The sequence below is a fragment of the Canis lupus genome, chromosome 11 (genome assembly GCF_011100685.1).
Source record: "Canis lupus familiaris isolate Mischka breed German Shepherd chromosome 11, alternate assembly UU_Cfam_GSD_1.0, whole genome shotgun sequence".
NCBI lineage: Eukaryota > Metazoa > Chordata > Mammalia > Carnivora > Canidae > Canis > Canis lupus.
Genome location: NC_049232.1, coordinates 22,396,201 through 22,419,224, shown reverse-complemented (window position 1 = coordinate 22,419,224; position 23,024 = coordinate 22,396,201). Strand labels below are relative to the sequence as shown.

Below are 23,024 nucleotides of genomic sequence, written 5' to 3'. Positions count from 1 at the left end.
CTGCGCCTTGGCCCCGCTTCCCGCCCCCCGCCCCCCGCCCCGGCGGCGCCCGCGGCCGACCCGGTTGGCTCTGCAGTTGCGCAGCTCCTGTCCCGGCCCTTCTACCCCGCCGCCTCCTGACGCCGGGCGTGATGTCACCACGCCGGCGGCCGCCATTACAGAGAGCGGAGCTCCGGGGCTAGATCGAGCGGAGGAGGGCAGCGGCCGGCGGCCGGGCACCGCAGGGAGAGTCCGCGGGTTCGCGCCAGCGCCGGGCAGCCGCCAGCAGCCGCCAGCAGCCACACAGGTACCCCGGGAACCGGCGGCGGCGTGTGCGTGTGGCCCGTGTGCGGGCGGCGGCGCCGGAGTAGCGCGGAGCGGCAGCCGGTTCGGGCGGGTGGCATCATGGACGAGAAGGTGTTCACCAAGGAGCTGGACCAGTGGATCGAGCAGCTGAACGAGTGCAAGCAGCTGTCCGAGTCCCAGGTCAAGAGCCTCTGCGAGAAGGTGAGCTTCTCCCCGCCTGCGGCAGCGGCGGCGGGCCGGGCCCGCCGGGAAGGAGGCGGCGACGGGGACGGTGCAACATGGCGGAGGCGGCCGGCCCGGGCCCCCCGAGCCTCCCAGACCGGCGGCCGGCGCGGCCCGGCAGCGGCTCCCGGGCGACCCGGCGCCCCCTGCCTCCAGCGCGGGGATTGGTTGTCGCCGCCACCGCCGCCTAAAATGGCGCCGTTCCCCCGACTCCGGGGCTTCCGAGCCTCCCGGCTTTGGTGCGGGGCAGGGTGGCCGGCGGGGCGGAGACCCTGCAAGTCGGGGTCGGGGACGGTTTCGAGATGCCTGTGAGAGGACCTGGGTCCTACGGCCTGGGCCGCGGGGCCGCGACTCTTCCGTGAGCCGCGTGCCAGGCTTTTGGCTTGTTCTCGGGCCTAATTCTTTGGTCCAGAGGGATCCCCCAAAGGCCAGCTCGCAGGCCTGATCCCAAGACCTGTTTAAAGGTCACTCGGCTTCAGTTCTGTCCTGGGTGGTCTGTGTGAAACTCACGGACTGAGCAGTCCTTCCCAGAGGCTTGACTTTAAAGTGGGGTTACAGGGATTTAAAAATCTGTCCCTAATCTAATTTCTACGAAAGTCATGGTGGGAGATGCAGGAAGGAGTACAACTTATATTTCATAGTTGGAAGAAATGGAGAATTTGGTGAGTCATACTACATAAGGAGCTTTGGGATTGGAAATCAAGTGTCAGTTGAATCTATGATTTATATGCTGACTCAAATTGGGTACTGTGAAATCCTTCTGTAAGCTGGACGTACTTGGCATTTTGCCTTGTGTTTTTAAAAACGAACAACGTAAACTCGGAGCCGCAAATTTTGTATACTGGCTCTTTGTTGGAAAAGTTACTTCTTTGTATTTTTGAGGCTTTCAGTAGCGATAGTAACTGTTGATTGAGCTTTTACTCTGTCCCAGTCATTGTGCTTTTTAGTGTTTAAATATCTTACAGATGTTGAAAATAGAATGCTATAGTTCTTTTGAGAAGTCCATTTTAAATGGCCCAATTTCGTTTTGTTTTTTACCTAGGGGTTGAGAAACAGGTAGCCTATTTGGCTATTGACTGTGTTGTGTTTTTGAAGCCTTAGGAGTCAGTTTTCTAATACATGGAATATGCTTATCTCCACTATAGGTAGTTTAACTTCTCTTGTCAAAATTAACTTGGCAGTATTTCATTTTAGTTCAGAATTTCGGATTGCTGTATTTGCATTTTGTGTTAGTGAAGAGTTATTAGAGAGCAATTATACTGACTCGTTTGCGGTTTGATGGGAAAATTAGGTTCATGAGTTTGATGTATATGCTCCTAAAGCAAGCTTTTTTGGAAACTGTGCTGTGAATAATTGCAATTTAAATGAGTCAAATTCAGATTTATTTATCCTTAGCCTGAGCAAGTCTCCTGCTAGTTGATTAGGTGGCACATTTTCTGTTGGAGCTGAATTTTAATGTTAGCAATGTATTGAGTCTTTTTTGTTCCTTCTTTACTCATCAGATGAGGATGGTGTTTGTGTTAAGGGTTTAGAAAGGGGCTTTTAAAACTTTTAGTGTGTATTGTCAAGTCTCAATTTCTAGGTGCTCTAAGTAATGGTTTTAATGACTTTTAAGGATCAGTACTTTATATATAGACTTTGAGTCAGCATCTGGCTAGATGACTAGTCATTTGTGTAGGAAACATTGGAAAAGAAGGTAATGATATAATTGGAAGACCACTGGACTTCAAGTTATACCTGAACACTAGTCCTCTTTCTGTTTCAGAGTAATTGTGACTGACCTTGGGACAACCACTTAGTCCACATTTTCCTATTTAAAGAGTTAAAACATGTTTTAGGGTCCCTTCTAATGTGAGATTATATATAAAATCAATTTAAATTAGTGTGTTGTGTTTAAATATTGAGCACCTACTGATTTTCCACAATTCCTTACTTTTATGAGTGAGATGAAAAGCAATAAAGTATAATCCTGTTTGTCTCAGGAGCATGAATCTAGTTGGAAGTTAAGTATACATGAACCAGGGAAATAGAGGATTTGTGTTGGAGACTGTAGGAGATAATTTTGGGTGCTTAGGGTTGGGTGTGTGAAACTTGATGAATCTGGTAAATGTCATTGCTTTCCCTGTCTTTGTAAAACTAAGATATAGTGAGATTAAACACTCTGTACTCAGGGTGAGATTAAACACTCTCTACTTGGTGGCTCAGTGGTTGAATGTCTGCCTTTGCGCAAGTTATGATCCCGGGGTCCTGGGATCGAGTTCCGCATCGGGCTCCCCACTGGGAGCCTGCTTCTCCCTCTGCCTCTTTTTTTTGTGTCTCTCGTGAATAAATAATCTTTTTTTTAAAAACCCAACAATTTATGCTTATCCATTGTGTCCAGATTTCTGTTCTTAGGGCCAAAAAAGTGGAAATAATATTTGAAATTAGATTCCCAAGAAATGGATCCTTTGAGGGGGAATATTATGCAGTCTTCATTCTCTTTTTAACTTTGTAAGTATTTGAACTTTTGGAACTATGTTAACTTTGCAAACTAAATTTTAAGGCAGCTTCTCTTTTCACTTTTAATTGAGTAGCCAATAGCAGCACATCTAGTGAAAGCTACATATTTTGAGAATCTTGAGGGAACCATTTTTCATTAGTAGAATAGTTTTTTCTTTTGACGAAAAGTTACTTGTTGGAGATAGGTACTTGGTGTAGTAGTTGATTGTTTAATTATAAGAAGGAAGAATAATACAAAAGCCTTCCCTTTTATCTCCCTGAAGATGACTGCTCTGAATGAAATATTTAAATGGTACAGATAGAAGTATACCATGGGAGGTCATGGTTATTAAAAAATTCAGAGACCATTATTATGGTCTCCCATCAGCAATTAATTAACAGTGGTAGGTGTTCAAAATGCAGAGAATCCAGTTGTGTCTTTATAGACAAAGGTGAATATGGTTTTTATACAGTTGACTAGTTGAACTTTTTTTCCCCTTAAGGTAGGATTAAAGTTTATATCAAAGTCAAGATGAGGGGATCCCTGGATGGCTCAGCAGTTTGGAGCCTGCCTTTGGCCCAGGGCGCAATCCTGAAGTCCCGGGATCGAGTCCCACGTCGGGCTCCCTGCATGCAGCCTGCTTCTCCCTCTGCCTGTCTCTGCCTGCCTCTCTCTCTCTCTCTCTCTCTCTGTACATCATAAATAAATAAATAAATAAATAAATAAATAAATCTTAAAAAAAAAAAAAGCCAAGATGATACTTGGTATACTTTGTCATTTTGAGGATCCTAATTTTAGTTGATTGTTGAACATTTATTTTGTGGTGAGTGAATGCAGTTTTGTCTTAGGCACAGTTCTATAGTCAGTAACATTACTATATTTGTATAACTGGACTGGTATGTTTCCATTTACAGATTGGAAGAAGTAAATAGTATCAACTACAGTAAACAGTCTTTTATTATGTGACTTCACCAGTGGTTTAATTTAGGTATGATTTTTGGCTTTGTCCTTTCAGGTCTTACCAAACTTGTGGAGAATGTTGTTTGATAGCCAGTTTTGTTTTGTTTTGTTTTGTTTTGTTTTTTTCTCCAAAGGAGTTCTTTACCTACATATGCTCTTTTCCATGACTTTACAAACACTATAAATAAAATGCAGTCATTAAGGCCTCACATTTGTTACATAAGTATGGGAAAAAGCAAACCCTCCTTCTAACTGGATGAGCCGCAAAATATATGACCAAGGTTAAATTTCTATATGAAGTGAGTAATTTTTGTGAGTTGGTATTTGTGCTTAATTTAAAAGGTTGTTTTGGGGTACCTTGGTGCAGTTGGTGAAGCATTGGACTCTTGGTTTTGGCTTAGGTCTTGATCTCGGAGTTGTGAGATCAGTCCCCACATCCAGCTCCTTGCTCAGCCTGGAGTCTCCTTGAAATTCTCTCCCCCTCTCTGGCCCTCCTACTCATGCACAGACGTGTTCTCTCTCTCTCTTTTTGGATAGATAAATCTTTTAAAAAGATAAAAAAGGTTCCTTGGTTAATTTTTATTAGAGTCATCTGAATATTGAAAACAAATGGAAGTGTTGATGCAGAATGATGTTTGCATCATATTTTCACATACACAGTTCTCCTAACAAGTTTATGAGATAATTGTTATCCTCAGTTACAGATGGAAACCAGAGGCTCAGAAAGGTAAAGTGACTTGACTTTAGGGGCTAAAGTGAGATTGCCCAGGCTTACAGATTCTAAGCCCAGTGTTCTAGTCTTGCTTCACAGCCTCCCCTTTATTTTCTTAGGTAGTGTTAATAATGAAAAATAGAGGTGAATTGGGGTCAAACTGAATTGTACAGTCAATAGCTCTGTAAAATAAATAAAGCATTATTTTTATTTTGAATGCTTGAAAGCTTCCTATTCATGTCACACACACTGTTTGTCTCATTTTGTCCTGGAGGAGGAAACAGTAATTATTCTTCAATTTTGAATGTGGTTGGCTGCATTTGCCCCTCAAATAACATTAGTGAGAAGAAAATGCCAGTTAATTTTCTGTGTATCCTCAGTGCAAATCATGATCTAGAAACTGAACTTTAAAACATTCCAGGAAAGTATATCTAACATTTATATTCTTCAATACAGCTTGTAAAATGCCTTATTATCATAGCTTCTACAGTCCGACCTACATGTGCCTGTGTGTGTTTCATGAACTCCCAGTCATGAAGTAGTAATGCAGTTGGTTTGGAGTTGACTTAAGGAGGAAGTATTGATAAGGTGAACAGCCCTACTATTTGGAAACACAGGTTCCCCCAATTCTTTTGTTTTCTCTGTCAATGTCAAGAGTTGTATCTGCAAATATTGGCAGATACAACTCATGGCTGTAGAAACCATAATGGACACTGGAGGGGAGTGTATGGGTAACATTTGTGTCACCTGTCCACCCTCACTTTTATGGCAGGAGGTATTGCCTATTGTGTTGTAAGTTGTTTGTGGAGTATTCTTTGTTTAGGTTGGAGGAGGTGAGCTAGGAAAACCAGGAGACATTAGGTTTGCATTGAAGTAATAACAGGGGTCTTTTTTTGAAGGTGCTCAGAAGAAAGGAAAAGTTAGGTGTGGCAGAGAAACACTCCTCTTTTTTTACTTTTTTGACCCATCATTTTTGTTTTCTTTATTAATTTCTCTTTGCCATCTTTGTCTGAAAAAGCCTTCCAATTGCAGTTTGCTACACAAGTGAGATAGAAATTGGACTAGAACTATGAAGGGGAAAGAATTTGGGTTTTTTTGTTGTTTAGATAACTTTTACAGCTTCTGGTGCAGAGGTGGTAGAAGAAGCTGAAGTAAAGAGAGATCTGGCTGGGGGATGGGTTCTGAAAAAATTGTAAAGAGCAATCTGGGATTAACTGCTTAATTTCTTAACAATACAAAGTTACTGTTGCCTACTTTTATATTGGTAGCGTGGTTTAGAATGGATGAACAAGGCAATGACAGAGATGTGTGTATATGAATCTGGATATTTTCTAAACTGTACATGACCAGTTGGCCAGTCACTCTGGCACTCCATGTCCTCACCCTCATTTTAATCATTTAGTCACTGTTACAGATGGGAGTGTGACTGATGTCGAGGGGACTGAAAGAGGATTGAGAACCTTTCTCTAGAGTGCTCCTGGAGACTGCATCATTTACCTAGCTAGACTTACATACAAAGTGTAGTTCACAGAGACTGCAGGGTCTGTGATGCTATTAATTATGTGACAGTGTATGTTTAGTTTTGGAATTCATTCGGTCAAAATTTATTAAGCTCCTATTTATGTGCATTATCCATTTTTGCTGTTTAGCTTTGTCAAGATAGCATTATCTTAGGGATTTGTTAGTTTTTTGCTCTAATGGTAAGGTTTCACATTAAGAGATTGAACTTGTAGTAAACTCTATAGATAAGAAAGGTTTTTAGATTTTTGTGCTAGTGGTGATCAAGTGCATTTTATTTCTCTGCCATGCATTGTTTGTAAACTGGCAGTTGTGCCCACTACCTGTTTCTTTTGGGTGGCTGTGACTTAGTGAAAAGGCTTAAAAATGCTTTAGTAAAATTTTAGTGATAGAAGGAACCTTAAAGACCATCTAGGCCAAGTCATCTGGTATAGATGAGGGAGGAAACAGACACCTAGAGCGAATATTATTTGTGATGAATTGTTGTCATAAGAATTTTTAAACAATGGCATATATATATATATATATACAACATTTCTCTTTTGAGTAGATTACATATATTTTTCCCCTTTGCAGGAATGATTGGGAATGTTTTAATTCCTGCACATGTTTATTTGACAGAAAGAGGTGGAAAAACATCAACTGATGTTTTTTCTTTTAATACGGTTTTAGAAGGACGCCTGGGTGGCTCAGTGGTTCAGTGCCTCCCTTCAGCCTGGGGTGTGATCTTGGAGTCCTGGGATCGAGTCCCACATCGGGCTTTCTGCATGGAGCCTGCTTCTCCCTCTGCCTGTGTCTCTGCCTCTCTCTGTGTCTCTCATGAATAAATAAATAAAATCTTTATTAAAAATACAATTTTAGAATTATTCCTTATTCCTGAATGTTTTTCTTTTGGTAAGATCCTAAGCCTTAAAACCAAATAGTAACTACCAGTTCCTAGAACATTACAAGGAAGATTATAGTACTTTTATAGTATAATCACACAAATATTATACATTCAGTATAATCATATAGAAGACCAAAATGTTTCATAAAACGTTAGAGGCATCTGTTCGGTGTAATTAATGAAAGACAAGTAATAGGAAGAAAGGTTTGATAGTTGAAGATGATTAACACAAGATTTATTTGCTTCCGAGGCTAGTCCTACATACACCAAATTAAAAATTTAGCGGTATACACTAGTCTGTCATGAACCTTAATTTTTTTGTACAATTATGAAAACCTACTTTCTTTTTATCTTTCATAAAACAGTATGAAGCAAAATGAAAATCTGTTGTGGTTTTGAAAAAAAATTATTGTTGCTTGCAAATTTGCCCCCGCTTTTAAAGATTTATTTATTTATTTGAGAGCAGAACGGGAAGGGGTTGGGGGGAGGTAATCTCAAGCCAACTCCCAGCTGAACCTGATGATGGGCTCCATCCCGCGACCCATGAGATCACAACCTGAGCCGAACAGAAGAGTTGGATGCCCTGTTCTTTTTTTAAAAAGTTTTCAAATGTTTATATTCTGAAACAAAAGTAAAATTCAAAAATTATTTGTTGCATTTTTTTCAGGTTTGCTTGTCTTATGTCTTTTTGGCTGTATTAGTAGAAGATATACTCAATTGTGATTAAATTGTGAAATGTTTTATTTATGTGAAGTAGAGTTCCATTGAACATTTTAATTAATCAGATTTTTAATAGAAAAATATCTAAGAGCATCATCTAGCTATCGATAGATACTCAAAAAATTTGTGCGGATAATCTGTGTAAGAGGAGAAATAACTGATAGTAAATAAACATAGAGTAAAAAAGTTTGAACTCCAAAATAAAAAGCACCAGGTAAATCAGAAGGTAACATTTTGTATTTGAAATAGATTAGAATGAGTGTATTCTTCCATTTATTATTACATATAAGTTGGAAATAATTGAGCTTTATAAACTACGTATGTAACCAGAAAATGTTCATATATTTTACTCTGTAAATTGAAAATCTCCGGAAAGGAAATAAGTCAAATAAACAATAGATGTGTAAGTATGGGAGGATAGTATACATCACTTTATTTTTTATTTTTATTTTTATTTTTTTAATATTTTGTTCATTCATGAGAGAGAGAAAAGCAGAGACACAGGCAGAGGGAGAAGCAGGCTCCATGCAGGGAGCCCAATGTGGGACTTGATCCCGGGACTCCAGGATCATGCCCTGGGCCAAAGGCAGGCGCTCAACCGCTGAGCCACCCAGGGAACCCCTATACATCAGTTTAAAATGATTGCTATAATGCTATAGGACATTGGATTCGTGAATATGAACTTTAAATATTTTATTTCTTTGGGAGAGAGAGAGAGAGAACGTGCTCATGCGTTGCGTGAGTAGAGAGAGAAAGGGAGAGGGCAATGCAGACTTCCCACTGAGCAGGGAGCTAGATGCAGGCTCTATCCTAGGACTCTTGGATCATGACCTGAGTTGAAGGCAGCCGCTTAACTGTGCCACTCAGGGACCCCCTTAAATATTGAACTTTAGGAAACAAGTTGAGGCATTTACCAGTTTTAAGCATAAGATTTGTATATGGGTAAAAGCTGGAAGGGAATACAAAGAAATGAGAATAGTTTTTGTTGATGTGGTGGGTTTAAGACTGCTATAACCCATCAACACTTTAATGTTCTTCAGCGTTCTTATACAACAAATTTTTACATAATTGTAATCATTTGCATTTTAGCATGTTTGCTTGGTTTAATAATAAAAATGCATTAATATGTTGTATGACTTTATTTAATATAAAAATGCATAAGTATCCTCTGTCTTTTTCTGTGGTACATGTTAAGGAGAAATTATACTGCTGTTGTGTGCTCTTAAGGAAATTAATTTATAAATGGTTTGTGAATCTGTTGTTGGTTCCCTATTTTCTCTTTTTCTTGTCTATCTTGACTTGGATGATTTTAGGAGTCTAGTTTAAATTTGCTTTTTTGTACATGTTATTATGGTGGTTAGGGATAGCCCATACCCAAGAAACCTGATGGTAAGTTGAAAATAAAAATTGTAAATTTCTGAATCTGAACTCAGATTAATTAATAATTAATTAATAATTAATAATAAATTAATGTTCTTAGAGGTTTCTTTTCTTCTAGTGACTCTCCAAATTGTTTGAATTTTAGGACAGTAGAAAATTTTAACTTTTCACAGTTAAGCTCTTATTACTGGACTAGCTTATTCTAGTTTCAGCCTTGTTCTCGGAAGTTTTGTATTAGATCTTTTTTCCTTGAATTCACTGATTTCAGTCTATGCCATTTGAATTTTAGTAGAGTTCCTACTGAAGAATCAATAAATAATAATCAGTATGGTGCTGATTACACTATTTTTAAAAACCTTGATCTTCTGTTTTGTTTTGTTTTTCCCCCAAATGTTTATTACTGAGACTTTTGAAGGCCTGAAAAAATGTTTTGGGGGAAGCAAAAAAGTTTGGGGTATGTGTCTTTTGCTTTTGCTTCTCTGTATAATTCAGGTGCAGAGGCTGAGGCTCTAAATTATAGGAGTCAATACCAGAAAGTGAAAAGGTAGTTATTAAAAGTATAAACATCTTGAATGTTAATTAAGTTGCTTTGAAAATCTGGTTTTGCCATTTACCTTGAATATTAAGCTAGGAAGTTGAAGTTGTATATCTATCTACCTTAGAAGCTGATGGTTGGTGAAGGCGGCCTGCATGTTCTAAAGGAGACTCATTAGATTGCTTTTTGGCCTTTTGGGTAAGATCAAATATTAAGGTGACTGACTCATTAGAGATCCCATTAGGTGGCCCATAGAGGAGGTTCTCTTATGTGCTTCTGAGACTTGAAAGGCCTTGTGATAGCATAGCTCCTCTGGCATTTCTTTTTCTGTGATTAGTTTTTCTTGACTGTAAAATAATCTTCAGTGAGGACATCTGCAACTGTTATTGCTTTGGTGTTTGGGATAGTGTATTTTGGTGTGTAGTAATGATTTGGGAGCTGAGATGAGACCCCACCGACCCTCCCCAAAACAAGTATACTTAAATTCTTTGTAAGCTTGAATTTTTGTTGTTAAGATACACTTTATAGTTGTCTTGATGGCATCTGGTGCATAATACTATTTTTCTCCAGGATTTAATTATAATTGTTCTGGTCTCAAATTTGGTAGGAAGAGAAGAAAGAACTTTGGCTTTCCCAGATGTAGAAGTTTAAGATGTTAATTTTATAAATACAGTGTCCTTTCCCTTTTGGAGGACAATTTTGTCATGTCAACATAAAAAGGAGCTGATAGATCTGCTAATAAGATATTTTCTTTCTGGGAGTGTCTGTATATGTATACCAGGTGTATACCAGGGAGCAAATACTAGGATATACATTGTAGTGTTTTTGCCTTCCCTGGTAATGGCCTCTCCCTGAATCATAATCCATCAGGGAATATTCTACTTCCATCATGAGAAATTAATCAGGTCTGTATATATTCATTATGGTCTCCCAAGATGGATTATTGGAGAGAAAAGCAGGCTGCCTAAATAATACTGTTCTTTGTTTAAAAGTGCAAAAGAAAATGATTATGTTTTTGTAGGCACGTAATATGTATGTAAAACTTGTAAACAGGGTTTCAAAAGAATGTACATCAAAATACTCTCAGTGGTAACTTTCCCAAGGGATGTGGGATTGTGGAGGGTGGTCAAAGGTGACATTTGGTTTTATCTGCTGCTTAAAAAAAAAAAAAAATTAAGGATGTGTCACTATAACTTGCATATTTTTTAAAAAATTAAAGATCGAATCACCTAGCTGGCTCAGTTGGTGGAACATCTGTCCAGATCTCAGGGTTGTGAGTTCAAACCCTATGCTGGGCTCCATACTGGGAGTGGAGCCTATTTTAAAAATAAGTAAGTAAAAGTAAAGATAGAGTGTTTATCATTGTGATATGTTGAAATTGAAATAAAAGGAACAAATAGCATTTAGGTTTGATTGTCCTTTTATGATTTGAATGGGAATTTTGAGTATATTGTAATAAGGACCTTAGGATACTTGGGAATGGCAACTTTTTATCATTCATATAGTATATCATTGTCCCTTTAAAACTTCTGAATAACTTGCAAATTTCTTTGAAGTGGGACCTATTATTTCATTTGTGACTATTTCCATTACTGTGTACCAGGTGCTCAAAAACACTGGACATGGTATTAATGCCAAATAGACTAGGGAATATCCCTAGTGAAATTCTGCATTTTAGTTACAATAAATCATGGGAGATTGGAATTACCCTAGCAAGATGGATTATTTCTTAAGAAAAATACCACTTTTTGAGACACGGTGAAATGTTTTTCTAAATTTAAAAATAGATCAAATTAATTATTAATTTTTGGATATCAGTGATTGGTCAGTGTCTTGAAATAGGCTCCCCAAATGTTGGGAGACTTGGAAATAATACTTCTTAGGGGCAGCTGGGTAGCTCAGTCAGTGGGGCATCTGCCTCAGGTTCCGGTTGTGATCTCGAAGTCCTAGAATGGAGTCCCACAGTGGGCTCAAATAAATAAATCCTTTTTCTTTTTTTTTTTAAAGAATGATTCATAAATTTCACTGCATTTGGGGAAGCATTGGTGTGGAGTGAGGAGGGAAGACTAAAAAAAATTTGGTGCTTGGATCCCACTCCTAAAGACTCTGGCTTCATTGAGAGAGGAGTAGCCTCAGTATCTGGGGTTTTCTTTCTTTTCTTTTCTTTTCTTTTCTTTTCTTTTCTTTTCTTTTCTTTTCTTTTCTTTTCTTTTCTTTTCTTTTCTTTTCTTTTCTTTTCTTCTCTTCTCTTCTCTTCTCTTCTCTTTCTCTTTCTCTTTCTCTTTCTCTTTCTTTTCTTTTCTTTCTTTCTTTCTTTCTTCTCTTCTCTTTTCTTTTCTTTCTTTTCTTTTCTTTCTTTTCTTTCTTTCAAGTTCTCAAGTGATTTTTCATGTGTGGAGAAGTTTGTATACCACTGCCTTAAAACCAGTCCTGGTTACCCTTGGTTGTCGCTCAGAATGTAATCAGCAATGGCTCATTAGCAACAATTCATTATGGCAATTTCACCTCTATGTTCTAGTGTGTTGCCTTCCCCCCGATGCAACTTCCCACTGTACATTCTGGAACACCATTTCATAATGCTAGCTGCATATAGAAGAAAATGCTCAATAAATCCTGAGTGTATGAAATAAATACTTCTAATCCACTTTGAGAAAAATTTCTTTTTACCTTCTTGGTTTAACTGAAATCTGGTTCTTCCTGAGAAAGTCATGTACTTTCTCTAATAGCCTTCCCAGATAGTTGGATGCTGCCTTTCTCTAGGATAAAGTTACCTGTCTTTCGGGCTGCTTTTCTCTGTCTAGGTACCCAGACTCTTTTCCTTACTACTCTTAGCTGTTATTTCTTCATTCTCCGGAGACGTTGGTACCAGTTTCCATGCCTGTACTTCTGATATTGTCCTGAGAGACATCCATGGCTTTCCCTGAAGATGATCTATCCAGTACCCCCAGTATAAATTCTTGATTTATTCAGCAAATAGATATTAAATGCCTTTTACATCTCAGACATTGTTCTAGCAAGGTTCTGTGTATGCAGTCGTGAATTAAAGGAATCTGGTGAACATTTTTTAGCTCTTAGTCTTGATAGTTGAGTGGAAAATTGATTAGAAGCAGGCAGAATGAGGGATCCCTGGGTGGCGCAGCGGTTTGGCGCCTGCCTTTGGCCCAGGGCGCAATCCTGGAGACCCGGGATTGAGTCCCGCGTCGGGCTCCCGGTGCATGGAGCCTGCTTCTCCCTCTGCCTCTCTCTCTCTCTCTCTCTCTCTCTCTCTCTCTGTGTGTGTGTGTGACTGTCATAAATAAATAAATTTAAAAAAAGAAAAAAAGAAGCAGGCAGAATGAAAGCAGGGAGTTCAGTATGGAAGCTAGCACAGTAATCCTGGTGAGGTAATGGTGGCTTGGACCAGGATAGTGGCAAGAAAGATAAAAACAGATTGATTTGTGTTTTGGAGGCAGACTGGGCAAGACCTTTTGGTGGATTGGTCCCTGAATACTAGTGGCCTTTAAGCGCTACTCTGATACCCACATGTGTAGCCCTACCTCGGAAATCCGAAATTCACTCCTCAAGTTTTCTACCAGTAGATCTTTATTCTAGTATTACTTTGATTAGACTTGTTCTTTGGTCCATGTTCATGCCCTACTCTTCCCTTGCATTTCCTACGTGGAGTGACCAACTGTCATGGTTTACCTGAGCACAACTGAGGCATTTCTTGGGATGCCAGACTTTAAGTACTAAAACCAGGATAGTTGGGTCACCCTGCACCTACCCCAGTCTACCCCCTTCTCTACTCTTACTGGTATGTATGCTTCAGCCTTTAACCTTTTCCTCTTCCTGAGAATTTATACACAAGATTGTACCTTGCCTGTGTTGGACCTCTCATTTCCTTTTCCCATCCCTTTCCTTGGACTTCAGTCAGGCAGATTTCCTAGCTGTCCCACCCAGTGTTTGTGATCCTGGAACACTGCTGCTTACTCTAGCATGTCTTAGCACTTGGCCTGATCATTTTATTTTCTGCCTCTCTGCTCCACTGTGTGCTTTAATGGGCTGTCTTGTTGTGTTACCTTATTAAATGAATCTCCACCGTTTACTTTGTCCCTTTCTTTTATCACTTAACATACATAGCCTGTACTTTGGTGATTGGTTACTTGTTTGTGGTCCCCTGTCCCAAGTGACCTGTCTTGTATACTGTGGTCCTCAAGTGGCTAGCACAAGGCCTGGCATCTAGTATCACTCAGATGATTGAGCAAATGAATGATGGTCTCCCAGTGAACTTTGGTTTTGGGGGTAAGGTAGATGATCTATAAACGTGTGTCGAATGACTGATGAGGTTTCAGTTGAGTGAAATAACGTTATGCTGCCCTTAAAAGTAATGTTTGAATTTGTGATTATGTGGGGGAATGCATATGCTGCCAAACAACTTTATAAAAAGCATGTATATCAAATAGTTACAGTTGTAAAACAAAGTTTGTATTTTTAGTATTAAGAGCTTAAAAGTCATGCAAAATTTTATAATGCCCCCCCCCCCCCCAAAAAAAAAAAAACTAGTTAAGGGGGGAATTAGAAAGCTTTTCTTATAGCCTGGAGTGCCAGTATACTATAATTAGAACTTTAAGGTTAAGGAACTAGGTACCTGAATGTCTTGTTCCATTTTCATTAATCTTATACGGTTGCTAATAATAATCTGTTTAACATTTAATTAGATGGTACTTGATAGATGAGAGGAATGGAACTATGCATCTAGATACATGATTTTTCTAAGTATCAGGAGTGAGATACCTAACAGAATCTGGCCATATTTTGCCCTCTTACTTTAATGGAATTATCAGTGCCTACAGTTTTGTCTTACATTGTGTCTGCTCGTTAAGCTACATTAAGTTTAAGTGAACATCTTTGTTAATGTTTAATGCCAAATGTATTGGTTTATTTTATCTCCCTTCTGTAGGCTAAAGAAATCCTGACAAAAGAATCCAACGTGCAAGAGGTTCGATGTCCAGTCACCGTCTGTGGAGATGTACATGGGCAATTTCATGATCTCATGGAACTGTTTAGAATTGGTGGCAAATCACCAGACACAAACTACTTGTTTATGGGAGATTATGTTGACAGAGGATATTACTCAGTTGAAACAGTTACTCTGCTTGTAGCTCTTAAGGTAATTTCACTGTTACCTTTGGGACATTTTGCAGAGGGTGAGACAGTCTCGTTCCTTTTTTCCTGGTGATTTGTGATTTTCTCTGAATGTTAATTTTTAGAATAAAACTCCATATTTAAGGAATGCAGGTATTCATGTTTAAGATTTATAAATCATAGATCTATCTTCATTCTAGATAAAGGGATGGTACAGAATAAAAGTAAAAAAAATTATTCTCATTCAAGTTTTTAGGAGAATATTAGAAGGCTGGTCAAATAAAAATGTTACTTCAGTTAATCAAGGTGTGGGGAGATAATATTATTACTTTTCTTGAAATAAGTAATTTTTTTAAATAAAACATACTACTAATTATTAGAATGTTTACAGATTTTTGACACAGTGATCCTATAATTAGACTTCGCTGAAGACTTTTCTAGAAATACACTTTTAAAAAAATACACTTTTTTGAAATAAAACATACTAAATATCAGAATGTTTATACCTTTTGACACAGTAATCCTATAATTAGACTTTGCTGAAGAAGAAATTCAAGAGGAGAAGAGCTTTATTTGTGTGAAAACATTAATTGCAGCATTATCTTCAATACCAGAAAAAGAATAGATCTAAATATCCAACAGAAGTGAATATGTAAATTATGATTTCTCTCTATGTGGAATAGTTTGCAGCCATTAAAACTTGACGATCTAGAACAATAGGAATGATAATTAAAGGAAGTTGCTTTATACCAATTGTAGCTTTGGGAAATGTACAAATATCTGGAAATGAGACACAAAGTAGTGGTCACTAGTATTTAGAATGACAGGCTTCTCTGCCTTTCCCCGAAAAGAAAGTGTGATTTTACCTTTAGGGGAGATTTTATTAAAGAACGTTCACAATGGTAAAATGGCTTCCAGAAACCTCTAGTATTCCAAGAGTGGGAAGATGTGGTTTTGGCATGAGCTGAATTTTAGACAATATATAATGTGTGTGTTCATGAAGCCACTAGTCTGAATCATGTAACGTGCTACACAACTTGGAGGATACTAAGTTCTGTATCTGTAAAACAAAGCAGTTAGATTAAATGATGGAAAATTACTGCGGTGCCTCTAGATACAATGGAAACAGCCTTACAAGCTAATCTGTACTTAAAGCCTAAGATGAGTCCCAGTGCTCAGCAGAGGAATGAATATGCTGCCTTTAAGAATTTATATTTGAATGTTATGGGGCTGAATTGTGCCGCATACACCTCCCTCTATTCATACACTGCAGTCTTAACCGGTGGTACCTCAGAATGTGATGGTATTTGGTGCTAGGACCTTTAAGAGATAATTAAGGTAACATAGGTCATAAGGGTGAGCCCTAATTGAATATGACTGGTGTCCTTGTAAGAAGACATTAGGACAATATAACGGAGGGACGAGGATAAGAAATGTGAAGATGACCTTTTATTAGCCAAGTAGACAAGTCTTTAGAAGAAACTAACCCTGTTTACACTTTGATCTGGACTTGTTTCAGCTGCCCGTTTCCTCTACTTTGTTATAGCAGCCCTTACACAGAGGGTTTTAATACAGAGGGTTGGGGGAGGAAGTTAAGCAAGTAGTGCTAGGACAGAGGGCTATCTATATACAGAAAATGGACTTAGAATACCTCATACCATACAAATGGATCAAAATCAATCAGAGACCTAATGTAAGAGCTAAAGGTACAAAACTTCCAGAATGAAGCATAGGAGAAAATATTGTAACCTTGGATTAGGCAATGATTGATACTATATGAAAAGCACAGTCCATTAGAAAATTTGTTAAATTGGACTTCGTCAAAATTAAGATTTTTTTTTGTTCTTCAAGAAATATAACTAAGAAAAAGGTATTTGTGTTCATATAACAAAAACCTATTAGGATTCAGTAAGATTAAAAATGGATAAAATACTTACATAGATACTTCATCCAAGAAAATACATGAATAGTCAATAAGCACATGAAAAGGTTCCCCAAATCATTGATCATCAGGGGAATGCATATTAAAGTCACAATCAGGGATCCCTGGGTGGCGCAGCGGTTTGGCGCCTGCCTTTGGCCCAGGGCGCGATCCTGGAGACCCAGGATCGAATCCCACATCGGGCTCCCGGTGCATGGAGCCTGCCTCTCCCTCTGCCTATGTCTCTGCCTCTCTCTCTCTCTCTCTCTCTCTCTATCATAAATTAAAAAATTAAAAAAAAAAATAAAGTCACAATCACACCCATTAGAATGCTGTTGTCCATAAGGCTGATAATAGCAAGTGTTAGTTTATGAAGAGATTAGAACCTTCATATACCAACCATTTTGAAAATGGTTTGGCAATTTCCCTAAAAGTTAAACATACTTTTTTTTTTTTTTTTTTTAAGATTTTATTTATTTATTCATGAGAGATACAGAGAGAGAAAGAGGCTGAGACACAGGCAGAGGGAGAAGCAGGCTCCATTCAGGGAGCCCAATGTAGGACTCGATCCCGGGTCTCCAGGATCATGTCCTGGGCCAAAGGCACCGCCGAACTGCTGAGCCACCCAGGCTGCCTAAAGTTAAACATATATACACCCATAGACTCATCAGTTATATTGGACTAGGAATATACCCAAGAAAAATGAAAGTGTATTTTATGTTTGTATGTATTTTATAAAAACTTATAGGCAAGATGATCATATTCATAACTCTCAAAAAGTAAACCATCCAGAAGTTCATCCTAATAGTGAATAAAGAAACAAAATGGGGCAGCCCAGATGGCTCAGTGGTTTAGCTCCACCTTTAGCCCAGGGCCTGATCCTGGAGACCCGGGATCGAGTCCCATGTCGGGCTCCCTGCATGGAGCCTGCTTCTCCCTCTGCCTGTGTCTCTACCTGCCCCCGCCCCCCCGTCTGTCTCTCATGAATAAATAAATAAAATCTTAAAAAAGGGGGGGTATACTCTAGGAATACTCTGCAGCAATAAAAAAGATCTGCTGATGCATACACAAGTGAGCCTCAAAAATACTATAAGTAAATGAAGCCAGACACATAAAAAAAACTATATATTGTATTACTCATTTATATGAAATTTCTATAAAAAGCAGATCTCAAAAGACAAATCAGTGGTTGCTGGGAGTAGGAGTTGGGATAGCAAATGGGGGATATTTTTGTACTGATGGAAAGGTTCTAAAATAATCATGATAGTTACTACAGGACTATGCATTTTACCAAAAGTCATCTAAGTATAGAAAAAATTTCATGGAATTTTACAGCTGATAATTATGCTTAGTGTAAAGTTGGTAGTAGGGCAGCTCCAGTGGCTTAGTGGTTTAGAGCCGCCTTTGGCCCAGGGCATGATCCTAGAGACCCAGGATCGACTCCCACGTCAGGCTCCCTGCATGGAGCCTGCTTCTCCCTCTGCCTGTGTCTCTGCCTCTCTGTCTCTTTCTCTGTCTCTAATAAGTAAATCTTTAAAAAAAAAAATAAAGTTGATAGTAGTAGGAGTTTGATTGTAGTTGAGATGGGGTTCACCAAAACTCCGTGGACAGATGTCATTAGGTGTAGGGTCTCATTTCAGTGTAATATGGAGGCATGGAAGGTTTTCTTCACCAAAATTAGAACTCTGAATTTTCCTGTAGAAAGTTTGCCGAATTGTCATTTGGTTTTTGAAGGAGCCAGGTATTCATATTGTTTTCTATTTTGTTGTTTCAGGTTCGTTACCGTGAACGCATCACCATTCTTCGAGGAAATCATGAGAGCAGACAGATCACACAAGTATATGGTTTCTATGATGAGTGTTTAAGGAAATATGGAAATGCAAATGTTTGGAAATACTTTACAGATCTTTTTGACTATCTTCCTCTCACTGCCTTGGTTGATGGGCAGGTATGTAGGTCTTCCTAAAACTTATATTGCTGATTGTTTTCATGAATCTGTTTTCTTAACGTTTAGATGCCACTTTTCCACCCACACATCCCTTTTAGACTTTTGACGTCTGTCCTTTGTATCAGGCACTGAACTGTATGTTGGTACCACAGGGATGGAAGATGTAGCCCATCCATCCTCTGAGGTTGTTTTTGGACAAGTCTTGGAGATATGATTAACTATTTAATGGTTCATGTAGAGGAGTGTACAGAAGAAATCGCAAGAAAATTCTATGAGAAGGAAGATAGTCTATGGTGAGGGTAAGGTCACAGAAATTCTTTCTGGGTGCAGCAGTAATCATTTATCAGGAAGAAGGGGGGCTGTATTCAGTAGTGTAGAGTAGGCTGGAAGAAAGCTCTTGCAGAGACAAGCATGGTTCTGGCAGAACACAGAAACCCTAGTCTCACTAAATGATGTGGGCTGCTGCCTGTAGCTTAGTCCAGAATGTTTAAAGTTTATTTTATGTGAGGTTAACATTATAAACTACTCTTTTCAGATATTCTGTCTACATGGTGGCCTCTCACCATCCATAGATACACTGGATCACATCAGAGCACTTGATCGCCTACAAGAAGTTCCTCATGAGGTATTGCCTTTTTTTTTTTTAAATAAGTTACTCTGTTTGGTAGTAAAATCATTTCAGAAAAGTTTTTAGAGGGGAGAAAGTTTATTGTAACTTTCATAGGTGTGTTCTCTCTTCTAATGCTTAGAAATGACCCTGTGTGGGTGGTATCAACACTCTTCTCGGCAACCTCATCCTTTAGAGGCTAATATTAAGAAACCTTTCAAGATCATAACACCTTTGAGACTGGGCTTAGAATCTAGGCTGTTGTCTTCAGAGCCTCTACCTTAATTACTCCTCTATACTGTCTGATTTGAAATTTGCATACTATAGGGCCTATTGCTCTTGGGGCACATTGATGTGGGGTATGTCTCTTAAAGACATTTGGAAATAGTTTATTTGACACAGATATTTGACTTTTAAAACAAAACCTTAAAAACAAAACAAAACCTTAGACTGTGTTCAGCAAATACCCCTCAAAGTGTGACTTCATTAAGGTCATGAATTACTCAAATCATTTTTGTAAGAAGTCAATTTATAACTTACTTTTTAGGGTCCAATGTGTGACTTGCTGTGGTCAGATCCAGATGATCGTGGTGGTTGGGGTATATCTCCTAGAGGAGCTGGTTATACCTTTGGGCAAGACATTTCTGAAACATTTAATCATGCCAATGGCCTCACATTGGTGTCCAGAGCTCACCAGCTGGTGATGGAGGTATGTTCTCTGAAACCTGATTTACCTTTTAACTAAATGCAATGAAGGAAGATACTAAGGAAGGGATTGGAGGTGGGAGGACTAATTAATGAGGATACCCTATGTATCCCTTCCAATGAATTTGCCATGGTAGCTTGAGCCTTTACAGAAGATGAGTTGACATGTTTTCAGAGAATTCTTCATGACTGAATAGTGCTTGGGATTTAAGCCTGGGAAAGTAAGGTACAGGGAACAGGGGAGAAGGGAATGTAACATTTTTAATCTCGATTTTGTTTCTTTAATGTATTTAAAATGTATATATAGAGGAGAGATTGAGATGAAATACCAGATATTTTGGTAGTCCTTTTGGATGGTAGGATTACAGATAATTTAAGAAACTAAAAGGGAAATGGGACATTGATTAGCATACTTAGAAAATGAAGTTCCTATTAGATTAATACTCTTAACAACTGTGATTATTATGAAACATATGGCTTTGCTAAAGATAGGGAAAGATATTTGTGTACAATGCTTAAAAAGTAACTTGAGTATTCAGATGGACTTAACAAAATGAGGCCAGAGATCCTAGAGGCCTCTTTTCTTTGTACCTGGGCAGTGACTGACTGGGGGACCTTCCCCTTTGCCTTAGAGAATTAAGACAATTTTGGTCTAGAGGAATATGTTATATGCCTCTATAAGGAGTGGCCATATACTCATTCATGAATCATGTTTGGGACCATTGCAGTGGGAAGCTGATGAGATGCTGCTGTCCACAGAAGGCAGCCAGATGAAGAAGAAGCAGTTAATTCTTCAGTGATTAGTGCTGTGTTTTAGTGTCTTTTCTATTTCTAGTAAATTAGCTTTGTAATTTGGGAAAAATTAATTCATATATACACATTTTTCAGTTATACACAAGAGTACAGAAAATTATTAATATGTCCAGAAACAAAGCATTAATAGTTTTTAAGCCTTTTGGGAGGGAAGGGGAGATCTTTTTTTCTCTCGAGTCACATTTAGTTGTGTAAATAAGGAAATAAATAAGTTTTTAACACCTTTCTTTTCCTTATAGGGATATAACTGGTGCCACGACCGGAATGTAGTAACGATTTTCAGTGCTCCAAACTATTGTTATCGTTGTGGTAATCAAGCTGCAATCATGGAACTTGATGATACTCTAAAATACTCTTTGTAAGTATTTACACCTTAGTAGTTGGCTGCCATTATAGTTGAGTCAAACTGTATCGTTTGAATGGGAGTTAGTGTAAGAGTTAAAGGGCTCATGCTAAATCCAGATTCCAATTTGATTTTTATGTTTCCTTTTGTTTGCTTTTAAGATTTTATTTATTTCATTTGAGAGAGAGAAGGTGTGAAGAGAGGCAGAGAGAGAGAGGAAAAGAACCTCAAGCGTCTCTACACTGAGCAGGGAGCCAACATGGGGCTGAGTCTCATGACTCTGAGATACCCTGAGCTGAAACCAAGAGTCAGATGCTTAACCTACTGAGCCACCTCTCTGTTTCCTTTTGAACGGACTTAGGATATATTGAAACACTAACAGAAACTTGTCCTATATAGACCCCAATGTAATTTATTAGGATTCTAATTTTTTTTTTTTTTTTTTTTTTTGGATTCTAACTTTTAAACACATGTTTTTATTATCGGGTTAATAAAATATATCCTAAGGTTGAGATTACAAATACAGTACATTAGGCTTTTTAAATTATATTTATTTAGTAGAACTCTTCTTTCAAATAATCTTAGGAATCCTGATGTATAAAAAGTCTCTCTGCCTTGGCTCTTTGAGAAGGCATGCAGCTATTACACTCTTAATAAATGCATGATTTTAAATAAATAAATGCACGATTAGGCTACAATTAGGGTTCTGTTCCATTGAAGGCAAACTGAAATTGTATAGGAAAAAAATTATAAAGTTTGAAAGAATAGTGTCTTGATTTTGTCAGTAAATTGATACATGGAGTATAAACAACAAACATGTTTTGTTTTTCAGCTTGCAGTTTGACCCAGCACCTCGCAGAGGCGAGCCACATGTTACTCGTCGTACCCCAGACTACTTCCTGTAATGAAATTTTAAACTTGTACAGTATTGCCATGAACCATATATTGACCTAATGGAAATGGGAAGAGCAACAGTAACTCCAAAATGTCAGAGAATAGTTAACATTCAAAAAACTTGTTTTCACATGGACCAAAAGATGTGCCATATAAAAATACAAAGCCTCTTGTCATCAACAGCCGTGACCACTTTAGAATGAACCAGTTCATTGCATGCTGAAGCGACATTGTTGGTCAAGAAACCAGTTTCTGGCATAGCGCTATTTGTAGTTACTTTTGCTTTCTCTGAGAGACTGCAGATAATAAGATGTAAACATTAACACCTCGTGAATACAATTTAACTTCCATTTAGCTATAGCTTTACTCAGCATGACTGTAGATAAGGATAGCAGCAAACAATCATTGGAGCTTAATGAACATTTTTAAAAATAAGTACCAAGGCCTCCCCTCTCTACTTGTGAGTTTTGAAATCGTTTTGTTTATTTTCAGGGATACCGTTTAATTTAATTGTATGATTTGTCTGCACTCAGTTTATTTCCCTTCTCAAATCTCAGCCTCATGTTCTTTGTTATTGTCAGAACCTGGTGAGTTGTTTTGAACAGAACTGTTTTTCCCCCTCCTATAAGACGATGTTACTGCACAAGAGCACTGCAGTGTTTTTCATAATAAACTTGTGAACTAAGAACTGAGAAAGTCAAATTTTAATTGTATCAATGGGCAAGACTGGTGCTGTTTATTTAAAAGTTACATCAATTGATAAATTTTAGAATTTGTAGAATTCTAGGTAAAGAAAAAATAAAAATCAAGGTCACTATATAATCTCTCTGGTAACTCCTTGACATTCTTCAGAAGATTTTCAAGACTCATTTGTAATCCAGATAGTACAATTTGTCAGATAGCCAGCGTGCTCTTCGTGGGTTCTTCCTGCATATTACTTTGTCTGCAAGAAAGGAAATCTGTGCAGCTTCA

General features: G+C 38.3%; 1 protein-coding gene across 1 annotated transcript; it reads left to right on the top strand.

The window, feature by feature from the left end:
* The first annotated feature begins 383 nt into the window (after positions 1-383).
* PPP2CA (protein phosphatase 2 catalytic subunit alpha) lies at positions 384-22,063 on the top strand. The gene is given in 7 exon segments (NM_001003063.1): positions 384-486; positions 14,637-14,846; positions 18,517-18,690; positions 19,226-19,315; positions 19,845-20,006; positions 21,055-21,173; positions 21,991-22,063. Coding segments are annotated over 7 exon segments (930 nt in total). The 5' UTR covers position 384.
* Positions 22,064-23,024: the final 961 nt, after the last annotated feature.